The following is a 22,657-nucleotide window of genomic DNA, read 5'->3' as shown; positions in this document are numbered from 1 at the left end:
AAAAAATTGCCGAACCAATAATACGAGAAAGACCGTTGTATTGCAACGATAATACGAAGAAATGAGAGAAAAAGAGAGAAAGAGAGAGAGAGAGAGAGAGAGATCGATTAGTACTAGCCTTTTAAACGGAGTTCGAATACCTATACATATATATGTATATATATATATATATGTATATACGATTTTATCAACAAAGTTCGTATTTCTTAAGGTTTGTTTTATTTATTTGTTTAATTTTTTTCTTTTTGAACATTTAACTTTTCTATTGATTATATTCTCAACAAGGAACATATGATGAGAATAATCTAGAATGTAATTTTATGATTACTTTTTTTTTCATTAAGAAAATTATGTGTATTATATATAATATTATATATATGTATATATATATATATATATATATATATATGTATATATATATATATATATATATATATATATATGTATATATATGTACGTATGTATATTTATATATGTAATAAATAAAAATAACGTATGAGTTTTATTATTATTCAAAAGAAATAATGTTGAAAGTACCTAGTGACAATGTAAATCTACGTAAAACTTTCTGATCAACGCGTTACGTCGATCATTATCGATACTGAAGGCCAATCGAAAATAATACGTTTATCGGCTTGTTAAATCAAACGGTAAAGAGCTCGCGGCCCATCGGGAAACGTTATGCGTACCTCTTGAGACTCTCCTCTCCTTTCATTTACTGTTTTATCTCTTTGATGCTTACGATATACCACCTTGGAGAAAGGTATATCTTCTCTCTCTCTCTCTCTCTCTCTCTCTCTCTCTCTCTCTCTCTCGCTCTCTCTCGCTATTTCTTGATGATCAGTTTTAATGAGAAATAGAAAGAGAGAGAGAGAGAGAGAGAGAGAAAGGAGAGATAACTGGTCGTCCTTGTCAGAACCCCTGCAGTTTAGTTCAAGTGGTCTAACGATTCAAATAAAATCGATAATAATATCGATGAGTCTTCAAATCTACGAATCATCATTCGTATTTGAATTTTTTCTATTTTTTCTATTAAAACATTTACCGCTAGGATGGTCACCAATGGTCAACATCGAACGGCTCGTTTACGCCTCGTCGATCACCAATGGCCGACATTGTTGACTATAATTAATATGCATGTAATGTATAAGCAATTATTTATATATTAAAGAAGTATAACTTGTGTGATTATTAATAGCAAATGGTCGTATATAATGTCTTATATTAGTATAGTTTACTAGAGTGCAATAACTATATATATTTTAACATAAGATATGTAACTTACTTGTGGCGCGAATGGCCATCAAGTCAAATGAAATATATCTTATCAGCGAATGCATTAATCACGATACTATACTTCTACTATTAGTTTAATAATAAATTAACGAAATAGTTTGTACTATATTGATCATCGGTTTTCGATATTTAATTGATTCGATTATATCAATAAAAGGTGTTTTGTATGTGACTATAAATATATCGTATAATAAAAAATATCGAAAACATTATTTTCTCTTCTTAGTCACAATAATTGAACGAAAAAAGAAAAAATATAGGATGTATATTAGACCCAAATAATAAATATATTATATACACCTAAATAATTATATACTGCACCGAAAGCATTAATATATTTCAGAATATTTACTTTTTTCGTTAATTTGACAGCTATTTCCTTTCCCCGGGTTAACGGGTCATCGTGACCTAGGTCAAGCCACAAACTTTTACCTTCTATTATCTTCTTTATGCGATGAAAAAGCCTCGAGGCCAGTCGTGCGATTCTTAAAGACGATCGAGGCCAACCGAAATAATTTGAAAACGACTAAAAGTAAGGCTTACAAAGTTTGCGAATAGAACGACGGAAAGTTGGCGATCGTTGGAGCTTTAAATTAAGGACAGAGGAGAGAGAGAAAGAGAGAGAGAGAGAGAGAGAGAGAGAGAGAGAGAGAGAGAGAGAGAGAGAGCAAAAACGATTCATGAGATACGAGTGTTATACTCAAATTGATATTGTGAAATAAAATGGAAGACGTTGTCTAACAATCGTGTGGGAGGTTATTGATTGCAATTTCTCGAGAGTTTGGATCTCCTTTAGAATCATACGCCATTTAATTAGATATTGCAAAAGTCGATGCACGATCAACGTGATCCCTTATACAAGATAGATTCAAAATTGTCAGACAATCGAAGAGAAGTCCACAGATAGAAACGATCAATTTCTATCATAGAAAGATTTAATGATCGATAAAATGACATTTCAAATCGATACAATTATATATTTATTAATATATATTTATATATATATATATATATATATATATATATATATATAAATAACAAAAAAGATTTGCGACTAAATATCTTTCTATATCTTCCTATAATAATAATAAAAAAACGTACGTTATTTCAACGCTATTTTTCTACGTTCATTTTATTTTCTGAGCATGCTTGAAGTTAATTTTTACTTTTAATAAACAAAAAAAAAGGAAAAAAGAAAAATTCATATGTATATGAAAATCCTATCATTCTTTCGCTAATACTGTATTAACGTAGAACGTTGGAAGTTGGCACGCGACGATGAAGAAGCCGAAAACGGAGGCTGAAAAGATCGAGATTATGATGGAGGTGGTGGAGGAGCATTCGACGTCGATTACAAAACACGAGCGTGCCGAAGGCGAGGAAGAAGAAACAACGTACAAAAAACGCCATGCGAGTAACGCAAATTAGTTCTACGCCGAGGGAAACATAATGTAACGGTATGAAACGAGATGTTGGAACGCCTATAGCGGTGACATAACATTACGCACTAGACTAACACCTTATAATCGCCTACGCGCACGTTCATGCTTTTGCATCTTCGCAACAAACACCCAAGAAACGTCTACTTTATAAATGCAAATTCGTGGCTACCTTTCTTTTCTACGTCAACGTCAACTGCAAATGATGATTAATTGTTCTACATTTTTATAAATTTTTATAAATAAATACAGATAACTATTATATCGAATTTATGAAGGTAATTACAAAGTGTTTTGTTCTTTTTTTTTATTAACCATTTATAAATAGATTTTGTTTTGATCGTACAGACAAATATCATCTATACGATGTAACATATAAATTGTATAATTTAAATTTAGATTTAAAGAACGTTAAAAATTAGAGATGTGAATTAACAATTAATTATAATATATGTTTATGGTAAACATATGTATGTGATTTTCAAGTTAAAAAGATCGTTGTAGAGGCTAATTGTTACGATTGATCACCTCGTGATCGTTGTTGTTATCAATTATTCGAGCATAATGGTACGGATACTGATTTGCGATAATAATGTTAATTAAAAATTAAATTTCAATTAAAAATATAACGTAAAAAAGCGTAAAAATGATATTGTACTCTAATATTATTGTATTATCCTTCTGGCTTACTCACAGATTTTACTTGTTCGATAGTCAGACGACGATGAGGTCAAAGACCTTCTGGTCGTTCTGATCTGGCGTATTGACACGTCACACGTTTTTGTTTAGAAATTTTAACAAGTATCCACAATAAGAGCCAAAATTAAACGACTTATCATATTTAAAATATAATAAATAAATCGATCGGAGAAAAGCTTAGAGTTTGTAAATAATAATAACGAGAAAGTAACGATGACACAGTATTCTATTGTATATGAAACAATTTAATGTTACTCATACGTATGTATCTATATTAGTTCCGTTGTTTCATCGCGTATTAGCATTAAACGTTTACTATGAGCATATGCGTCATCGTCTGAATCGTATACGTACGTTTTCGTTTTCTTTGTCTAAATCATTACTACTAGCATATACAATAATAGAGTATGAATACTCGTGAAGTATTAAAATACATAAATATTTGAAAATAATAACATTTATACAATCAAAATCTGTTCCATATTATTATACGTTTTTCTCAACGTTCATCGTTACATTTAAAACTAGATTGCCCAAGGAAATCATTTTGACTGCTTTTTAATTTCAATTAGAAAAACAATTATGTATATGACACAATTTCTTAGAATTTTTTTTTATTGTTAATATTTACTAATAACTTGTTATATAACTGTAAATAATATAAAAAATATTAAAAATAAATTTTAAACAAATTTCAAAACACATTAGTTATTCGTTCACAATGCTGTCATTTTGACTGCTTTTGGGTAATATAGATATATTAGCCAATATAGATATATACTAAGTTTCGGTCTTTCTAATGTTAAATAAAAATTATACATTTCATCGTTGCAAAAAAATACGAGTGACAAAAATATTTGAATACCATGGTATATTTGAATAAATCCGTGTACATTTCGATTATTCATGAATAAAAAAAAATTTTTTTTTCATATTATGTATTACTTATTGTGATTAACAAAAATATACAATTTAATGTATCTATGTTTAGCCATTACAATTTTATACACATTTTAATTGAAATATTGTTCAATTTTCGTATTAGAAAAATATTCGGACAGTCATTACATTTTCTAGATAATACGTCTAAGATACCAATACCTCACGGAAAATCAATATTTATAAACGTCTTTCGGTGTCAGACAACTCGTGATTTTCCATCGCGAAAAGAGAAAATCTTATCGTGAAATTAGTATTTTTTAAATTTAAGTAAAAGCATTGTTACGGACATTATGAGAAGCTTTCAACGAGATAGTATTGAATCCATATCGCAAACTGGCCGACCAAGAATCTTAAATATTAAAGAACGTAGACAACTTGTACGAAAGATACAAAAAATCCACATTTGAATGCTCCAAACTTAACGTTTGAAGTTTCTAAAAAAAGTGAAAAAAGAGTGCATCTCCAAACAATTCGTCGGACATTAAAAGAAAATGAATATAATGACCGAGTAGCTAGAAAAAAGCCATTTATTAACCAAGCGAAAACGTGTGACGTTCGCAAAAAAATTTAGTAGTAAAGAAGAGATGTGGTGGAATGATATGATCTTCTGCGACGAAAAAAAATTTAATATTTTTGATTCTAATGGACGAGCTATGGTGTGGCATAAACGTAGTGGCATAAACTATGTACAGTAATGCTATATTTCAACCACTGGTGCTGACAATTTGGTTTTTATAGAAGATATTATGCACAAAAATAAATACCTGAAGTTATTAAAAGAAATTTTAATACAAACTGCTGCTCACATAGAAATTGAAAATACATTTAAATTTTATCAGGATAATGATTCAAAATACAAAGCTCAAATTGTACAAGAATTTTCATTGCATAATTATCCCAAAGTGTTGGGATCCTCCACCTCAATCACCAGACTTAAATTGCATCGAAAATCTATAGGATGAATTAGACCGACGAATACTCCCATTAACAACACAAAAGAAGAGTTAAAGAAGAAATTACAAGAAGAATAGGAACAAATAAGTTCTGAATATTTAAGAAAAATTATTTCTATAATATTTTCTATAAGTATGCCTAAACGATTAAAAGATGTCCAAAATCAAAAAGGGTGTGCCACCAAATATTTAAATTTCGCTAAGTAATTTTTAAAATATCTTATTTAGTATTAGTGGTATTAGTGTCCAAATATTTTTGGAACATGAAAATCGAACAATATTTTATTTATAATGTGTATAAAATTATAATGGCTAAACATAGATACATTAAATTGTATATTTTTATTAATCACGATAAATGGTACATAACAGGAAAAAAAATTCTTGTTTTATTTATGAACAATCGAAATATATACTGATTTATTCAAATATACCATAGTATCCGAATATTTCTATCACTGTATATTGATTATAATCGATTTAGCAAATATATAATATGGTTTTCATGTAACGTTTTGTGTTGGCCGTATCTCGTCGATTAAAACATTTCAATGCAAAAAATTATCTTGAGAATAAATCAGTTTTTAACAGAAACTATAAAAACAAGAAAGAGAGAGAGAAAAAGAAAACAAAGAATAAAAAAAAAACAGTTCATGATAGTATCTCTTTTGCTTTCACGAGGCGACGCAAATTACCAGTCAAAATTAGCTCGTTCCAACAAGCACGCGATTTTGTTTGCCTTTCGAACGGACGTTAATATCGCGGGAAGCCAACCACTAACGTAAAACGAATGCAATTCCGAGATAACTGCTCGCCAAGAGAAAGAGAGAATGAGGAGGGTAACACGCGTTAAACTCGCATCCGCCTAGGCGTATGCGTTCTCGTCGCAAGCGAGCGAGCGAGCGAGCGAATGAGGGAGCAAGCGAACGAACGTACGAGCGGGAGTGCAACAGCTGCCCCTAGAAAAAGAGAAAACAGGAAAAGAAGAGACGTCTCTACTGTGCTGCTCCCGTAGAAAACGACCTGAGATAAAAAGAGAGAATTCGTTTCGAAGCATGCGAGACAGGAGGTCGTTCACATCAAACAAAAATATTTTCGTAATTATCCTAATATTTACTTTGAGATTGAATCGTCTGATGTCAGTCAATTAGAAATTATATACATAGATGTATATATATATATATATGTATGTATATATATATATATATATAAAAATATATCTGAAATATATTTTTTCAAATAATTTTCTGGTAACATTACAGACATAGAATCTCTAAAACAAAAGAAAAAAGAAAACGAAACTAAAAGTTATAAAAAATCCTAAACGTATTTACGCTAAAAAAAAAGAAAAGAATAAAGAAAGGGAAAAAAGAATACTCGCTAACCTTTTCATGAATATGAGAAAACGAATGGATGAAGACATTTCAAGGATATCAATATCATCCGGCGAAATCAATAATAAATTCGAGAGAAAGGGACGAAGTGAGGGAAGAGGGCCGGGGAAAAAGTGAAGAAATTTCGTATTCGGCAAACTTTCGAGACGTCATTACTAAAATCGAATATCACGATAGATAGGAATAAAATTCTCGGCCGATCATTCGGCATCGGAAAAAAGTTTCGTTTATTCGTCGAATGAATAACATACTTTTTTGTCCGTGAACTTGGCGATCGAACGATCTCTTTCCAAAGAGAAAAAAAAGAGAAACAAAAAAGGGACAACGACGGAGAGAAAGAAAGAGAATTGGAGAGAAAGAGAGAGAAGGGGAGACAAAGAGAGAGAGAGAGAGAGAGAGAGAGAGACAGAGAGAGAGAAAGAGATGCAGTCCTGCGCATTTTCAATTTGCAATGCTGATAAGATGGAAATACTCCAGCGGATTTGTAAGTCGTCCCGTCCGGCGACATAATCAGCTTCGCCGACGTGGCGGTCCGACGAAAGCAACGTGCGCGAGCGCGCGCGTTCCACTCCCTCCTCCTTCCTCTTCCTTCTTCGCCATCATCCTTTCTTGTTCTTTTTCTTCTTTTTCTTCTTCTTCTTCTTCTTCTTACTCCTTATTCGTTATTCTCTTTTTATCAGACCCAACGACTTTTCGTCCTTTTTCCTTGCACCATGAAATCCTTTTAACCAGCTGCGAGAACGTAGCCGACGAAACGAGTTCGGGAAGCTCGAATGCGCCCACATGGATCGATTTCCGCGTTCCGATTTTCAAGATTCTATCTACCCTTTTTCGATAATAATGATTTAAATGAAAGTGCATTGAAAGATCGACCGGATTGGAAATTGGTTGCTTGATGTTACGTTTTTTCTTTTTCTTTTTTGTTATTGACAGAATGTATTTCTTTTTTCCATTTTTCTTTTTTTTTTCTTTCTTACTTTTATACCATTTTATAGAAATGTTTATAAATCAATCGAATATAATTAATAATACAATTTATGAAATAGTATTAGAATTATTAATTCTACATATAGATAGTAATTATTGATACTCTCTCTCTCTCTCTCTCTCTCTCTCTCTCTCTACTTATATGTTTTATTAATTACGTATATTAATTATATATTAATTTTTATCTATTACATTAAATACATATCGCAATCATTTGGAACGTGTAGCTGTTCACTTTTAAATAAAACCTAGCAATCATTTCTTAATATTGTTTTTATATAAAATTATCTTATTACATCCTTTTTTAACGAGTCATGTATATTGGTTTAGGATAAACGATCATTATCATTCAATTTTATAAACTTTTAAGAATTCTTTTGCGTAACATGTTGAATTATAGATCCTAATAAGAATAAAATCTCATAATAAACAATAAATTGTCATTTATATTTTTTTATTTATAAGAAGTTATAAAAACATCGATCTGAGCAAAATTGATTTAAATCGATTCTCTATTTAAAATCAAAGAAGGTTTGAGTGAAAATGGAAGAGAAAAACAAAACAATAAAAAGCGCTCATACTAACGAAAGAAAACATTTGGTTTCTTTCAATCGGATCTTCCAACAAGAAGCGATCTGTCAAAGGAAGCATCAGTAAGCTTCTGTAACGGAAAGAGAGGAGAAGCAGGAAGGATTTGCAAGTGATTCTTACGAATAGTTTATCTCCGTTTATTCCACAATGCAAATGAGGGAACGCCCGAAGGTGGATTCTAGTAAAGTCAAAAGTGTATTTAATATATGCGCTCGCGCACACTTCAAGTACGTTCGCTCTAGAAAAAGGTAAGTAGGTGGACGTACGTGTATATATATATATACATACGATATGAATACAAGTATCAATGTGGTTCTGAGAAACGGTACGGGTTGGAGAAGTCACGAGTTCACCGACGCCTCGGTTTCTTCATTCATAAAGTCGAGACGACGTGAGTGGTTCGCCTATCGTAATGCTGACTTTACGATCTCGAGCAAAGCAGAAAGAGAGGGAGAGAATACTCGCTCAACTTCTCGGTATTACGTGTTCGAAGCACGATTCTAATTAACTCGAGCCATACTTGATAATCAAACTACAAAACTCTCGTTTCTCATCGAAAACGGAACGTCTACCGTCGCGACGTCTAAACGTCTGTGTATAATTCAATCTTTCTCATTCTCTCTCTCTCTCTCTCTCTCTCTCTCTCTCTCTCTCTCTCTCTTACTTTTCGAATTAAATCGTATTTTAGATTCATTCGTGATTTCATTCACGAACACGACATTGAAATTCTCCTCGTGACGTAGGTCGCAAGTATTTGAAAATAAATAAATGAAGCAAATAAGATTTAAACGAAAATAAAATTTAAAGGACAAGTAGAACAAAACAAAGAAAAAATATGTGTATATAAGTACATATATATATATATATATATACATATGTGTGTGTGTATATATATATGAGAAAGAAAGAGAGAGAGAGAGAGAGAGAGAGAGAGAGAGAGAGAGAGAGAGAGAGAGAGAGAGAGAGAGAGAGAGAGAGAGGGAGAACATGCTTTAACGAGTCCAAAAAGCCACGCTTCTGAACGTCGAACACATCCGACACACCCAACCGGATACACAGCAGTCCTACACTTCCACCCACTCGCGAACATATTTGCTTCCACGCGCGTAAACCGTTGGCAGGGGCGAAGGAGGAAGAGAAGGAGACTCGAAGGCCGAGGAGAGGCACGCGCGCGCACGTTGCATACGCAACGCGATGCACCGCCAACTTCTCTCTCTCTCTCTCTCTCTCTCTCTCTCTCTCTCTCTATCTCTATCTCTCTTTCTTCCTTCGTCTCTGTGCGTGTGTGTTTTGCTAGAGACCGACGATTGCTATGACAGAAGAGAGACAAGAGCGAAAGTACTCACCAGTAAAGAGAGAAAGAAAGAGAGAGAGAGAGAGAGAGAGAGAGAGAGAAACAAACTCTGTCTGTCATTGACGAACTCGAAGAAACTTGATCAGCGTTATGAAATTTTACGTTTTTGGCAAGGTCCGCCTAATTATTATTCTCTTGACATTCTAACGACCTTGATAATTATCTTCGAAAAATGACTCGTAAAATCAATCGATCGGCCGATGGGTCAGTTCGCTTACTTCGTGTACCCATGTAAATACATATGTTGTTTCGTATTTATATGTATATACATGTATACGAATCTAAAGAAAAATACGGAAGAAGGGAAGAAGGGGATGCGTCACGTGGTGGAACGTGATCTTATCTGCGTCTGGTAGACGATGTGAAAATCGATTACTCGCAGCATCACGAGATCGCAAGATCGTCTCTTGAGAGAGAGAGAGAAGATCCTTCACGATTGGTCGGTTAAGGTGTTCGCCGTTCACTTACAAACAGATTGTATTTAACGTGAGATAAAGCAAAAGAAAAAGAAAAATAAAGAGAAAGAGAGAAGGAAAGAGAGAAAGAGAAAGAGAGACAGACAGACAAACAGAGAAGGATAAAGAAAGAGAAAGAGAACTCATCTTCATCGATAAAATATCAAAATATGTTTTCTTATTCTTTTTTTTTTTTTTTATTATTTTTTTTTGATACTCGATTCGTATAATGTAAATAAATTCGTCTACATTTGAAGGTAAGTAAGTAAAGACTTTGTCTTTGGATGCGATACACCAAGTTCTATTCGTGCTTGAGGTTACGGATAATAATCAGAACGGAACGGAACGACCTCGAGCGTAAACGCGAATGCTGACTGGACTACACTCGGAGCTATCTACATAGCTATCTTTTAATCTTGACGATACATGTATGTATCTACGAATGTGTCTTTCCAACTAAACTATCTTTTCGATCGTTCTCTTTCTCTCTATCTCCCTGTACGTGTTGTTCGTGCATGTTCCTCGCGAATTCGTTCGTTCTATTCGAATTTATGAAGAAAATTTATGAAATTTTACCTTTCCGTTTAGTTACAAACAAATTGAAATAAATGAAATATAATTTGCGAGAAAAATAATAGAGTAAGATTAAATTACTTATGGTATAAGTAATAGTATCATAGTTACTGAATATCTATACCTTTATACGTTAAGGTGTACGTTTCGTATGACGAAAGGAAACAGAATGTCGAAAGTGAAAATACTTTCCATCAAACGTTCATGAATGATAAAGCAATCATTTGAACGAAAAATCGCATGGAATGTATTCATCGAGAATAAGAATGATGATGGTGACGACGATGAGGAGGAGGAGCAGGAGGAAGAGGAGGAGAAGAAGAAGAAGAAAAAGAAGAAGAAAAAGGAGAAGAAAAAGAAAAAGGAGGAACAGGAGGAGGAAGAAGGGAGGTCATAGTTGTGATAGGATGAAATACAAAGTTACCGTCTTACCTTCGGCGAGATCTCTTAGATGGCGGCATGTAATGATATATGCGTAACTAAATTATGCGTCGGAGGTGGTATTCGATGTAACAACCTGTCATTCGGATTATCATCGAATGATTTTGACATCGATCCCAAGTGTATTCCTTTTCCTTCTCATATATCTCCTCTTCTCTCTCTCTCTCTCTCTCTCTCTCTCTCTCTCTCTACTCTTTCTCTCTTTCTTTCTTTCTCATTCTCCCTCGTATAAGAAAAGAGAGACCGTCTGGTGCGATCGACGATCCCTCTATCGTATCGCAGGATTTGTGAACGCAAGGAAGCGAAAGAAGACGAAGCAGACCTGTTCTTCGAACGCCTCTTTGATCGTCCTCATAGATGCTCGAATCAACCTAATCTACCACGAACGATCGGTTCGCACATAAGACAGAGAAAGAAACAAACAGAAAAAGAAAAAGAGAGAGATAGAGAGAGAGAAGGAGAGAGAAAGATCGTAAAAAACAAGACACGATTCTCGTTAAGTTCATAAACTTTGTTAGTCTATTATGTTGATATAGACTGCACGTATGTTTATGTTATGTTTTACGGATTAAGAAGGTTTATTTGCAGTTTCTTACAACAATACCAGCAGCAATACCAGGAGTAGCAGTTGCAGTAACAGTAGCAAGAGAAAGACAGAAACGTTCGATTGATATTTTATGAGTTTAGGGTGAGAATATAAAATCTTCGTGGAAAACAAGCACAACTTCTTCCGAAGATTCCCATTATAAAAAAAAAAAAAAGAAAGAGAGAAAGAGAGTGAGAAAGAGAAAAAGAGAGAAAGAAAGAGAAAGAGAGGGGATAGACTTTATCGATCCTTTTTTTCCTTGTCGTAAAACCGACATGTGATTCTGGTAAGTCGAAGCGTGTGAACGAAAAAGAATATACTGTGAATAGAAAACACGTCGACGTACGAGTAAAAGATACGGAAAAAGAGAGCGACCAAAGTCTTGCTCGACCGTTTATATTCTTTGTGTCTCTGACCTCTGTCGCTCCTTTTCTCTATCCCTTATCCTCTCGTCCTCCTCCTCCTCCTGCTCATCATCATCATCATCATCATCCTCTTTCTTCTGTATATCTACTTTTGGTGTATCAAGGGAGCTGAGAGACGTCGACCACTTAACGATATTCGAATGTCGTCATCGTCGGGGAGGAGATGGGAAGGAGACTGTGAATTTATCGAAGGTTAAATTCGGCGGACCGTATCACAATCCTGGTCTAACTAAAAGAAAAAAAGAGATAGAAGAAAGAAAAAGAAGAAGAAGAAGAAGAAGATAAAGAAAGAAAAAATATATATATATGGCAGGAGGATCGCGTATAATCTCGAGCTCCCACCAAAGAAATAGCCTTGGAAGAAATACCGTTTATGTTAGTCTCACGATTTACGACCAATAAACTATATCTATCCTTCTTTTTACTATATCTATCTCTCCTCTCTCTCTCCCTCTCTCTCTCTCTCTCTCTCTCTGTCTTTGTCTCTCTGTCTCTTTCTTTGTTTTTGTCTCTCTCTCTCTCTCTCTCTCTCTCTCTCTCTCTCTCTATATATATATATATATATATATATATATGTATATATATATATACATGTACATATATATACAAATATATATATATTTTTTCTCTCTCTCTCTCTCGCTCTATCTATCTATTTATCTATTTATCTATCTATCTACTTTTCTCATGAAGCATCTTAAAGGCGGAAGGTATCTTCCCAGCGCCAAATTTAGAATTCTACGAATTTCTTCTAACATTTCCCGAAGAAAACGCATCGGTGGTCGTCGCGTTCGCGGAAGCAATCTTAGAAATGGCGTTTCTGAAGAAAACAGCAAGAGAAGAAGAAGAAGAAAATGAGAAGAAGCTTCCCGAGTTCTCGCCGCAAAGGCGAGCATCGAGCGTTACCTGCGGTAAATCGTACTTCGTCGGCTTGAAATCCTCTTGTTTCTAACACGAGAATATCGACTCTTCTAGTCGAACGTGCATCGATGCAACTGCTCGGTGCAACGATGTCGACGAGCTGAGGTAGAACAAATGCGGACCGCAGTGTCGATCGACAGTAAAGAAGAAGAAGAAGAAGAAGAAGAGGAAGAAGAAAAAGAGAAGAGGAGGAAAATAAAGTAGGACTCGTATAAGGATAGAATTCGCGGATAAAAAACCGGTTTCGTGCTTTCGGGTGCCATTCGAGGCGTTTAGTCCATTGCCGGAGCATCTAAAACAGATGTAGCGACGTAGGTGAAGCGGTATGAGGGTGAACGACGAGAGAAAAAAGAAAAAGTAAAAGAAAGAAAAAGACAAGATAGAGTGAAAGGGAGGAAGGAGAGGAAGAGAAGAAGAGGACCGAAGTCTCGATCAAGTGAAACGTGTTTTGGAATTTTGCACCGGAATCGTGGCGTCACGTTCAATTTGTTGCGGGCGCTAGACCGCAAGAACGGACGATCGACGAAATGATCGATAAACTCAGTGATCGATCTTTACGATCTCCTTCACGAAAATAACAAAAACGAAGGAAGAAGTAGAAGAAGAAGAAAAAAAAAAGGAAAAGTTCAAGTCACTAAGAGCTGCTTCTCTCGAAGTATAATATTTCTCATTATTCGATAGATCACCAAAGATAGAGCTCTCAGAACTGTCCAAAGGCAAGTCGATCGGATGACTCACGCAAAAGGTTTCTTGTGGGGTCATAAACGGTCGATCAGATTGAGACTCCTCTCGTACCATATACGGATCTTTTGACATATAACAGTGTCTCGGAGATAGTCCTTCTTAAGTATTTTGTCTATGGAATAGCATTACGGCTGTTAAGTGAATGTCGTTACGAAGAAAAATGACCCTTACCAACGATCAGCTTGATCATCCTGGATCGAATTATCGCTTTAACGAAGTAAACACGGCGAATAAATGTACGTACGTATGATCAATGAATGATCGATCGATCGATCAATGGAACGATCGATCTATCTATCATCTATCTATCTATCTATCTATCGATCGTCATATACTCGTTCCACTCACATTTACTTTTGCGAGGTATAGCTCAAGTTCCTTGTATGGATCCATCTCGATGGTAGTTCTCCTCTCATCCTGCTTAACCGTGTCAACATCGATACCAGCTTCAACGATTTTCAAACAATTCTTCCTCGCTACCAGTAAGCCAGGTGCGATGTTCCCTTTCGAGGCATCGACCTGCTGCCCACCACTGTCTTCCATGGTCTCCATGCTCCGCCGTCACCTTGACCTTACGCGCATTTTCTCGTGCACCTGCAACCGGAACAAGATGTCTTAGGATTCCAAGTAGTACCAACTTGACTACCTGTACACCAACGATCAAATACATTCATTATTTTACCAGAGTTACTTTCTCCTTCCATTTTCAATTATAGTACTACTCGAAAATATTAATTTTAATTTGATCAGATAAAAAAAAGGAGGATTAGTAAGAAATGAAATGAAGAAAAATTAATAAATTTCCAAGAGAATGGATATATTTTTCTTTTCTTTATAATGCATTATTAGTCCTCGTGATTCGTATTTCGTAGTCAGAGTATAATACCTGCTTGTCAAACCTTTGAAAAGGGTAAAACGACCACCTACTCCGTTAGCCATTACATTTCCTCTAAATTTAACTGGTCGTACGGTTTAGTCACTAGGGAGGCTAATTATATTTCGCAGATTAGATTTCCTAAAGAAAATGAAAGGAGGAAATAATCCGAGAACGTTTCTTCGATCGTATATTCAATCGAACGACCCACGTTTCTTCATAGCTGTTAAAGGACTATCTTGGATTTTATCGATGTAAAATTAATCGTCTCCCCATAAAAGTAAAGACAATACTTCTAACGAAAGAGTATAGTAGATCGTATTGAATAGCTTTCGATGCTTGGAATATTTTACGAACTATAAGATATAATAAAAGGAAATATAATAACAATAATAATAATAATAATAATAATAATAATAATAATAATAATAATAATAATAATAATAATAATAACAATAATAACAATAATAATAATAAAAGAAAAGAAAAAAAATAGGCGACGCCTATTTGCAACATGATCACATAGAACTCCAATGCCTTTTGAGAAAAACTAGTTTCTCTCGTTCGGTCGCTAGGCGATAATAATAAAATCGCTTGTAAAGGGTATATCAAATATTGCACTTATCGGCGCTAGTCCATATCATTGCTAGGACTTTCTTGTTCGTAATATTTTGACAAACACTTCGATAAAGTCTTGACGACTAGTCGGTCGAGTTTCAAGATCGCATATCTACATAAGTAGATATTCGAAAGATACCATACAATCCTCGTTCCTTGCATTCGCGACAAACTCCCATGAAACAATATCAAAAGATACGAAACATAACTTAATATTTACAAAATCGAATAAATGAATTGCGAACATTTCCGTTCCACTTTTTCTTTCGGTTTAAGAAAAAGGAAATAAAAATACAAAAGAAAAAAATAAACAAAAAACAAAAAAAAAAAAGAAAGAAAGGAAATGAAATCGAACGAAAAAAAAAAAAAAAAGAAAAAAGAAAAGATCGAGTCAAACTTTCGCCAAAACGAATCGACGAATTCGCACGTACGATCGACGATCTCGAAACTTTCCCATTCGTTGATGGTCTTTAACCATAAACGGAGTGGTTGCCTTCCGTATGACGTATTGTGTGCAGTTCGTTCACGCGGCAAAGTTCAGAAGAGGCACCGCCGCGAGGATACGCCGAGTTACGTAAGGTTAATTGCGGTCGTTCAAGTTGCCAGCTCGGTTGCTCGGTGGTTGTGTTGTGTAGGGTACGCGCGCGCGAGAGCGCATCGGTGCGTGCGCACGTGCGCACGTTCCATCGTTCGAACGACGATCGTTATCGTCATCGTTGAACTTTGGTTGGAATTCGCTCGATAACTTTTGCAATATTCTTATAGAAAGAAACAAAAAAAAACGAAAAAACCACCTCCCTTTTTCTTGTCTTTTTTTGTGCATTGTCATCGACAAAAAAAAAAAAAGAAAAATGAATATTTCCTATTAGGTCGAAAAAATTTCATAGTACAGTTCGGTCATTATATAGTCGAACAATGATATGCAAAATGAAGCGATAACTACATTCAACGAGGAGAAACATTAAAAATTAGACTATGAAGTTGACTAATGCCGAATGAGTTAATTACCTACTTAAGCTTATCGCGGATGAAAACACTGTACTTTTTTTTTGTGGCAACCTTATGTATTGTAAAAGACAAACTTTTTCGTAAAATTATTCAAAGGAGAAAATTTTTGAAAAAAAAGAAATCAATTTACACAATGAACGTTTCTGTGAACCAAATATTATATGGTATTGTATCGTCTTGTCGGACTTATATGTCCGCTAAGTTGCCATTCAAAAAGGAACTACTCTCGAATTCAACAGGTTAATATTTAAACGTGTGTTAGCATACAACATGGATGTATATATACGGTCACAGAGAATAACAAAAACGGAAGCGACGTTACAACGTTCAAATAAAGAGAGAAAGAGAGAGAGAAAGAGAAAGGTTAAATGAAGACATCGAAGTTACATTCAAAGCAGGAAGAAGTTAAATAACACGCGTCATCGAACAATCATGCTTATCGGCCACCTTAAGGCTCGTTTGCAAAACAAATTATTCGAAGGCGAGTAAGAGAACTGCTTACTCAATACGGTGGACAACGCACCGTACGTACAACGCCCTTTCTAAGCCTACGCTATCGATGATAGAGTTTACCTTGGTTAAAAAAATCTTACGATATATCCTGGCGAACGTGTTAAATGATCGATGAATGAGTGAGAGCACGCAAGCAATCCGCCTTCTCTCTACAAGAGAGAACTTCTCCCTTCTTTCCTTCCAATATCCTAACGCGACGCCTTGTAAGCTACGATCAAAGAGAAAGAGACGGACGATCGGTCGGTCGGTCGGACGAACGGACGGACAAACAGATAGACGAACAGAGACAGAGACAAAAAGAGAGAGACTCATGCTTGTATAAAGAAAATATTATTTGCACGCGAGCCTATTATGATAAAAGATCGCGGAACGCTCTCGGCTGGATTCGTCGAGTTTCTCGATGCAAACGAGATTTGAAGTATGGTATGAATGTAGCTATATATATATATATATATATATATATATATATATATATGTGTGTGTGTGTATGTAGGTACGTATATACTTATGTACGTATATACATATGCACGTATGTATGCATGTATATATGTATGATGTAAGTACGTAGGTATGTACATATGTATGTAACTGAAGTGATAGTCGACGAGTTCAAATGGAACGTTCAAATGGAAACGTACAAATGCAATTTGGTCACTTATGCGAACGACACACATACCATTGATGAACCGTATCGTACTGTAGGATTTTACATACGTACAATTCCTATATTACTTGACGTCGAAAATAACGTTGATCTCTCTCTCTCTCTCTCTCTCTCTCTCTCTCTTCCTCTCTCCCAATCCCACGGTCATCATTATTTGATTAAAATGTCCGTTCATTAATCCGACGAGAGTACGTCTAATGTCATGCTAATTCGTCGCGTGACGACACGGTGCATGAGTCACCCTAACGAAGTCACTCGATGTTTCGCTCGACTTTACGACTTAATAAAAGCAAAAAAAAAAGAACAGAAAAAAAGATTACAAACGCGTATCGTTTTTCCACCCTCGTAAAAAAATAAAACAAAAAAGAATAAAAAATAAATATCATATTCGAACATAAGAAAAACAGCAAAAAAAGAGAAGATAATATGAACAGACAGAATTACGTTAAAGTAGAACGCATTAAAATATAACCAATATACATGTCTGTGAAAACTTTCAAATAACCTTCGTAATATTAAATGAATTAAAAAATTTTTCTTTCCTCTTCTGTTTTTTCATTATCACAATAATATATTTATTAATTCGTGATAATGTTTACAATGAAACAATACACTATAAGACTAATATATATATATACTGTAAGAATAATTCAAACTTTTGCATGAGAGTGTACTCATCTTATTATCAATAAACTTCAATTCTCCGGATCGTAGGTGCAAATGAGAGAGGCAAAGGAGATACCAAAAATTTGTCTCGTCGCGTTTACGAAGTCTATTTGCCGTAATTCTCTCTCTCTTTCTCTCTCTCTCTCTCTCTCTCTCTCTCGATTACCAACACTCTTATATTTCGGTCTTTAAAACGAATCCGGTCTTCTCGGTCCGTACTGCAAAAGTCATAATGGAATACCACGTGTCTCGAGGCAGAGGCGTCAATTTGTGGTGTCAGCGCGGCTTTTATGGCTTTAACACTCGTTAAACGTTCGTGTACATTAAGACGAATAACACGGTTTACGGCAAGGCAAACGCGAACACCCTTTTTCCATCGTTTCGCGTTCCTATGGAGTCTCACTTAACTTGTATATATGTATCTTACACGATATTTAAACGAATTTACGCGGGCGAAAATATGCGAGCTCGCGATTTATTGTCCTTTTTCTTTTTTGTTTTTCTTTCTTCTTCCTTTTTTTCTCTTTTTTTCATTTATTCACGAGGCGATGAAGATGGAAAACACAACATTCACGAAATCTAAAAGGGCGATTCGTAGAAACGTGTTAACAAGAAAATCAAAGAATTATTTTAACACGTTTGCTAGTAAGATTTAACGATTAATCACTGGCCAGTGTACGTCTAATCATTTTTCCAAAGCTTGCGTCACATTCATGTTAGAAAAACCATATCGATAAGCCCGTTATCGCAAGTGATAAATTGTTTAAACGAGAAAATGATAGATGAGACCTTTCGTGAAAAAGATCCTCGAAAGCGATCGTTTGAGATCGACGATGAGACCAAGAAGAAGAAGAAAACGAAGAAGAAGAAGAAGAAGAATAGATCACCTGCGATGGATCCCTCGCTATTGCGAAACTGGTTTTCGATCGTTCAAGCTAATTGGAATTAAAGCGATCATCCGCTTTCTCTCTCTTTCTTTTAATGCTTCTTTTTAGTGATAACGACGGTAATTAGGAATACACGATATATCCATTTCATTGGTGGTTCTTTCGACTTACCAAAGGTGAATTGGACCCTTTCTAATCGTAAACACGTTATTAAAAGCCTTTCGTAAATTCTCAAAACGTTAATCGATCGATGAAACGAAGCGTCGATGTGAATCACTCGGAAAAGAGTTGCGACCGGTTGTGTTTCTAGTTAAAATCCACATCACCGGAGTTGTACTCCCGGCGATAAGATAATTGCGATATTGCAGTTATGTGGAAGCAAAGTTGCAAATACGTCTTGTATTACCTAATGAAAGAAATCTTTCTCATCATCGTCACGTCATTTTTATTGTTCCTTGAAACAAAAAAAAACAACAATTATAATAATTATTTATGTTCGTCCGCAAAAGAAAAAGATCATCAAGAAATAAAAAAAAAAGGAAAGAAAAAAGAATTGCTAACAACGATTTATAACCTAGTTTTCGAAGGATATCAAAAGTAAAATTCAAAAGAATCATTCAATTTCTAATCATATAATGAAATTTTATTATAAATTTTTATCGACCGATGATCTTGGTTAGGTCTATTAATGATAATAAAAGAAAGACCATAGACACAAAACCGTCTCTATACTCTCTAAAGATACGGATGTTAGAGTCGTTTAGCGAGCGCTAAACACCACGGGTATCCAGGCGTCCTGTTCGGCCAACTCCTCGTACCGCTCGTCGACTCATTCTATTGAATGCCTCCTAGCGGATTCGTTCCTTTGCAAGCGAGAGAGAACCTCTCACAGGAGGCCTTGCAAGGTTACCTATCTTAGCGAGGTCTACGAACCGCTCGCGAGTCTGCGTAACAGCGTGGCCAACCTGCTAGACGACGTTCTATGCTTTCTCTGCGAATTGTATTACATTGTAACTTCAAAAGAGTAAAAGAGAGAAAGAGAAAGAGAGAGAGAGAGAGAGAGAGAGAGAGAAGAAAAAAAGAAAAAAAATTATTCTTTGTCTTTGACAATGTATAATGTAAAATGTAATCGATAAATCGTAAATGATAAATCGTAAGGTTCTTATGACTCATAAATCACATAAAAAGAAGTGTATGAAGGAAATATCATAAGAAATGATACGTTTTCTACGCTAATTGAATAACCTTCTTCATTCCTCTCTCCTCCCTCCTCTAACTCCATCTCGTTTTTTCTTTACATCACAGAAAAACGCATAATATGAGCACTTCGATATGAGCCACACTCATGATAGGGTAATAATTATTCGCAATGTTACGTGATATATGTAACTGATTTATACATTCCGGTAGTATCTACGAGGCACGTGGAAAATAGTCACCACCAAAGCATGAATGCTTTATTATATTCTTTTCATATCCGAGTACATTGATTTATTGACGGGTATTATCATTCTTCTCAGACGTTCTAGTCCATGTAACAGAATATCGAGAATATTGAGGTAGAAAAAGAAAAAAATATATTATGCGATCACGAAGGTTGCGTGACAAGAGTTATCGTGAACGTTATTAAGAATTCGCTTACCATTTCAAATATCATTAGACGAGATATTATCATTATGGAATTAATTCATCTACAGTTACGTACGATTTCAAACGATATAAGAAAGTGATTTAAAATATTGTGATAGTTAGTAACGAAACGACGAACAAATTTGTTTCTAACATATTCTTAAACGAATCGTAATCTTAAAAATATCGACGATTATATTGTAATTCTATGCGAATTCTTTCTACGTAGCGATATAAAGCCACCGAGAAAGAGTGATTCACATTAAGTTAAAGCGCTCCTTCATCTCTGGAAACATACATATGTATGTACGTACGTATATATATATATATATATATATATATATATGTGTATATGTACATCTATATATACACATATATACACATACATATACATATATATATATATATATACATATATAAATGTATCGTTTGATCTAGCAATCGTACTAAGAACTCTTGTAATTTTCCGTTCTACGGTAAAGCTCTTTCTCTCTTTATCTATCTATTTATCTATCTATCTATCTATCTATCTATCTATCTATCTATCTATCTATCTATCTATCTATCTATCCATTTACTTTTTTCTTTCTACCTCGAAGATGAAGAACAAGAGATGACGTTTCTACTAGAGAAGAATATAAACGTGGTGATCGCGCAAACGACGTTAATTGGCTTTCTAATTAGAACGGCGGAATTGACGGAAGATGTTGACGATGTAACGCTCTTTATCAGGACGATTTAATCTCTGACATATGTCAAGTACCTACGCGCCATGCGACGATCGCGTTCGATCGCTTTTTATCGCGGAAACGTTCGAATCGAAACAACCAGAAAGTCAAGGTATCTATGAGGATAGAGGAGGGAGTAGTATCTTATCTTAGGATGTGTTTGTGGAGATAGTTAATTGGCAAGTGTGAGGGAGAGAGAGAGAAAGAGAAAGAGAGAGAACGATGAAATAACGTTAACGACGACGGTCTTATGTGCTTTCAGCGAGTCGATACCTATCTACCTTTCCTTTTCCCTTTTTTTTTTCTTCTTTTAGTTTTTTCCTTCATAGTTTATTTTTATTTATTGCATGGAACAGATGACGTTAAGCGATTACAACCAAATCTTCGAAATCGGCGAATAAATTTTCTCGAATATATCTATGATGATAAGAATATATTTGCATATATACTCGGATTATTTGATAATCTCTCTCTCTCTCTCTCTCTCCCTCTCTCCCTCTCTCTCTCTCCCTCTCTCCCTCTCTCTCTCTCTCTCTCTCTCTCCCTCTCTCCCTCTCTCCCTCTCTCTCTCTCTTTTCAAGAAAATTCGCACAACATTCGAAAAATTTAAATTCACGATGAATTTTCATCTTGAACAGTTCGTCTTCCCCGAACGAAATGAATTTAAAGAGAATCATTGTAGTTGATTCTCTCTCTCTCTCTCTCTCTCTCTCTCTCCCTCTCTCTCTCTCTTTTCAAGAAAATTCGCACAACATTCGAAAAATTTAAATTCACGATGAATTTTCATCTTGAACAGTTCGTCTTCCCCGAACGAAATGAATTTAAAGAGAATCATTGTAGTCGATTCTCTCTCTCTCTCTCTCTCTCTCTCTCTCTTTCTCTTTCTCAATTTCTCTATTTCTATCTCTCTTTTATAATTTTGAAGTTGAACGATTTCGCAATCCTTTTGTATCCTCAATGAAATTTGCATAGCTCGTCAAACATGAAGAAAGCGTGATTCCACTTTCGTAAGAATTAAAAAAAAAGAATGAAAAAAAGAAAAAGAAAAAAGAAACAGGCAGAAGGCGTCATGCAAAAGGTAGCTTGAAAATATTTAGATCATAGCTGAATCCGTCAGTCAATTCGATTTAAATAAACAGCGCGTCGCTTTGCACCCATCGGTAAGCGTATATCGTACGTACGTACATACATATATATATACATACATACATTTATACATACATACATATATACGTACATACATATATATGTGTACATACATACATTTATA

At 34.9% G+C, this 22,657-nt stretch overlaps 1 protein-coding gene across 5 annotated transcripts in view; it reads right to left on the bottom strand.

Moving 5' to 3' along the window:
• The window catches only part of LOC124950098, a 170,216-nt gene that overhangs the window by 137,410 nt on the left and 10,149 nt on the right, over window positions 1–22,657 (bottom strand). For all 5 annotated transcript variants that reach the window (XM_047496317.1, XM_047496314.1, XM_047496313.1 and 2 more), the window contains one exon: window positions 14,149–14,394. In XM_047496317.1, the coding sequence (XP_047352273.1) occupies window positions 14,149–14,352 (204 nt within the window). In that variant the 5' untranslated portion in view covers window positions 14,353–14,394. The remainder of the gene's footprint in view (window positions 1–14,148; window positions 14,395–22,657) is intronic.

Source organism: Vespa velutina, chromosome 6 (assembly GCF_912470025.1).
Source record: "Vespa velutina chromosome 6, iVesVel2.1, whole genome shotgun sequence".
NCBI lineage: Eukaryota > Metazoa > Arthropoda > Insecta > Hymenoptera > Vespidae > Vespa > Vespa velutina.
The sequence above is the reverse complement of the archived record's forward strand: the minus strand, read 5'-3'. Positions and strand labels throughout refer to the sequence as shown.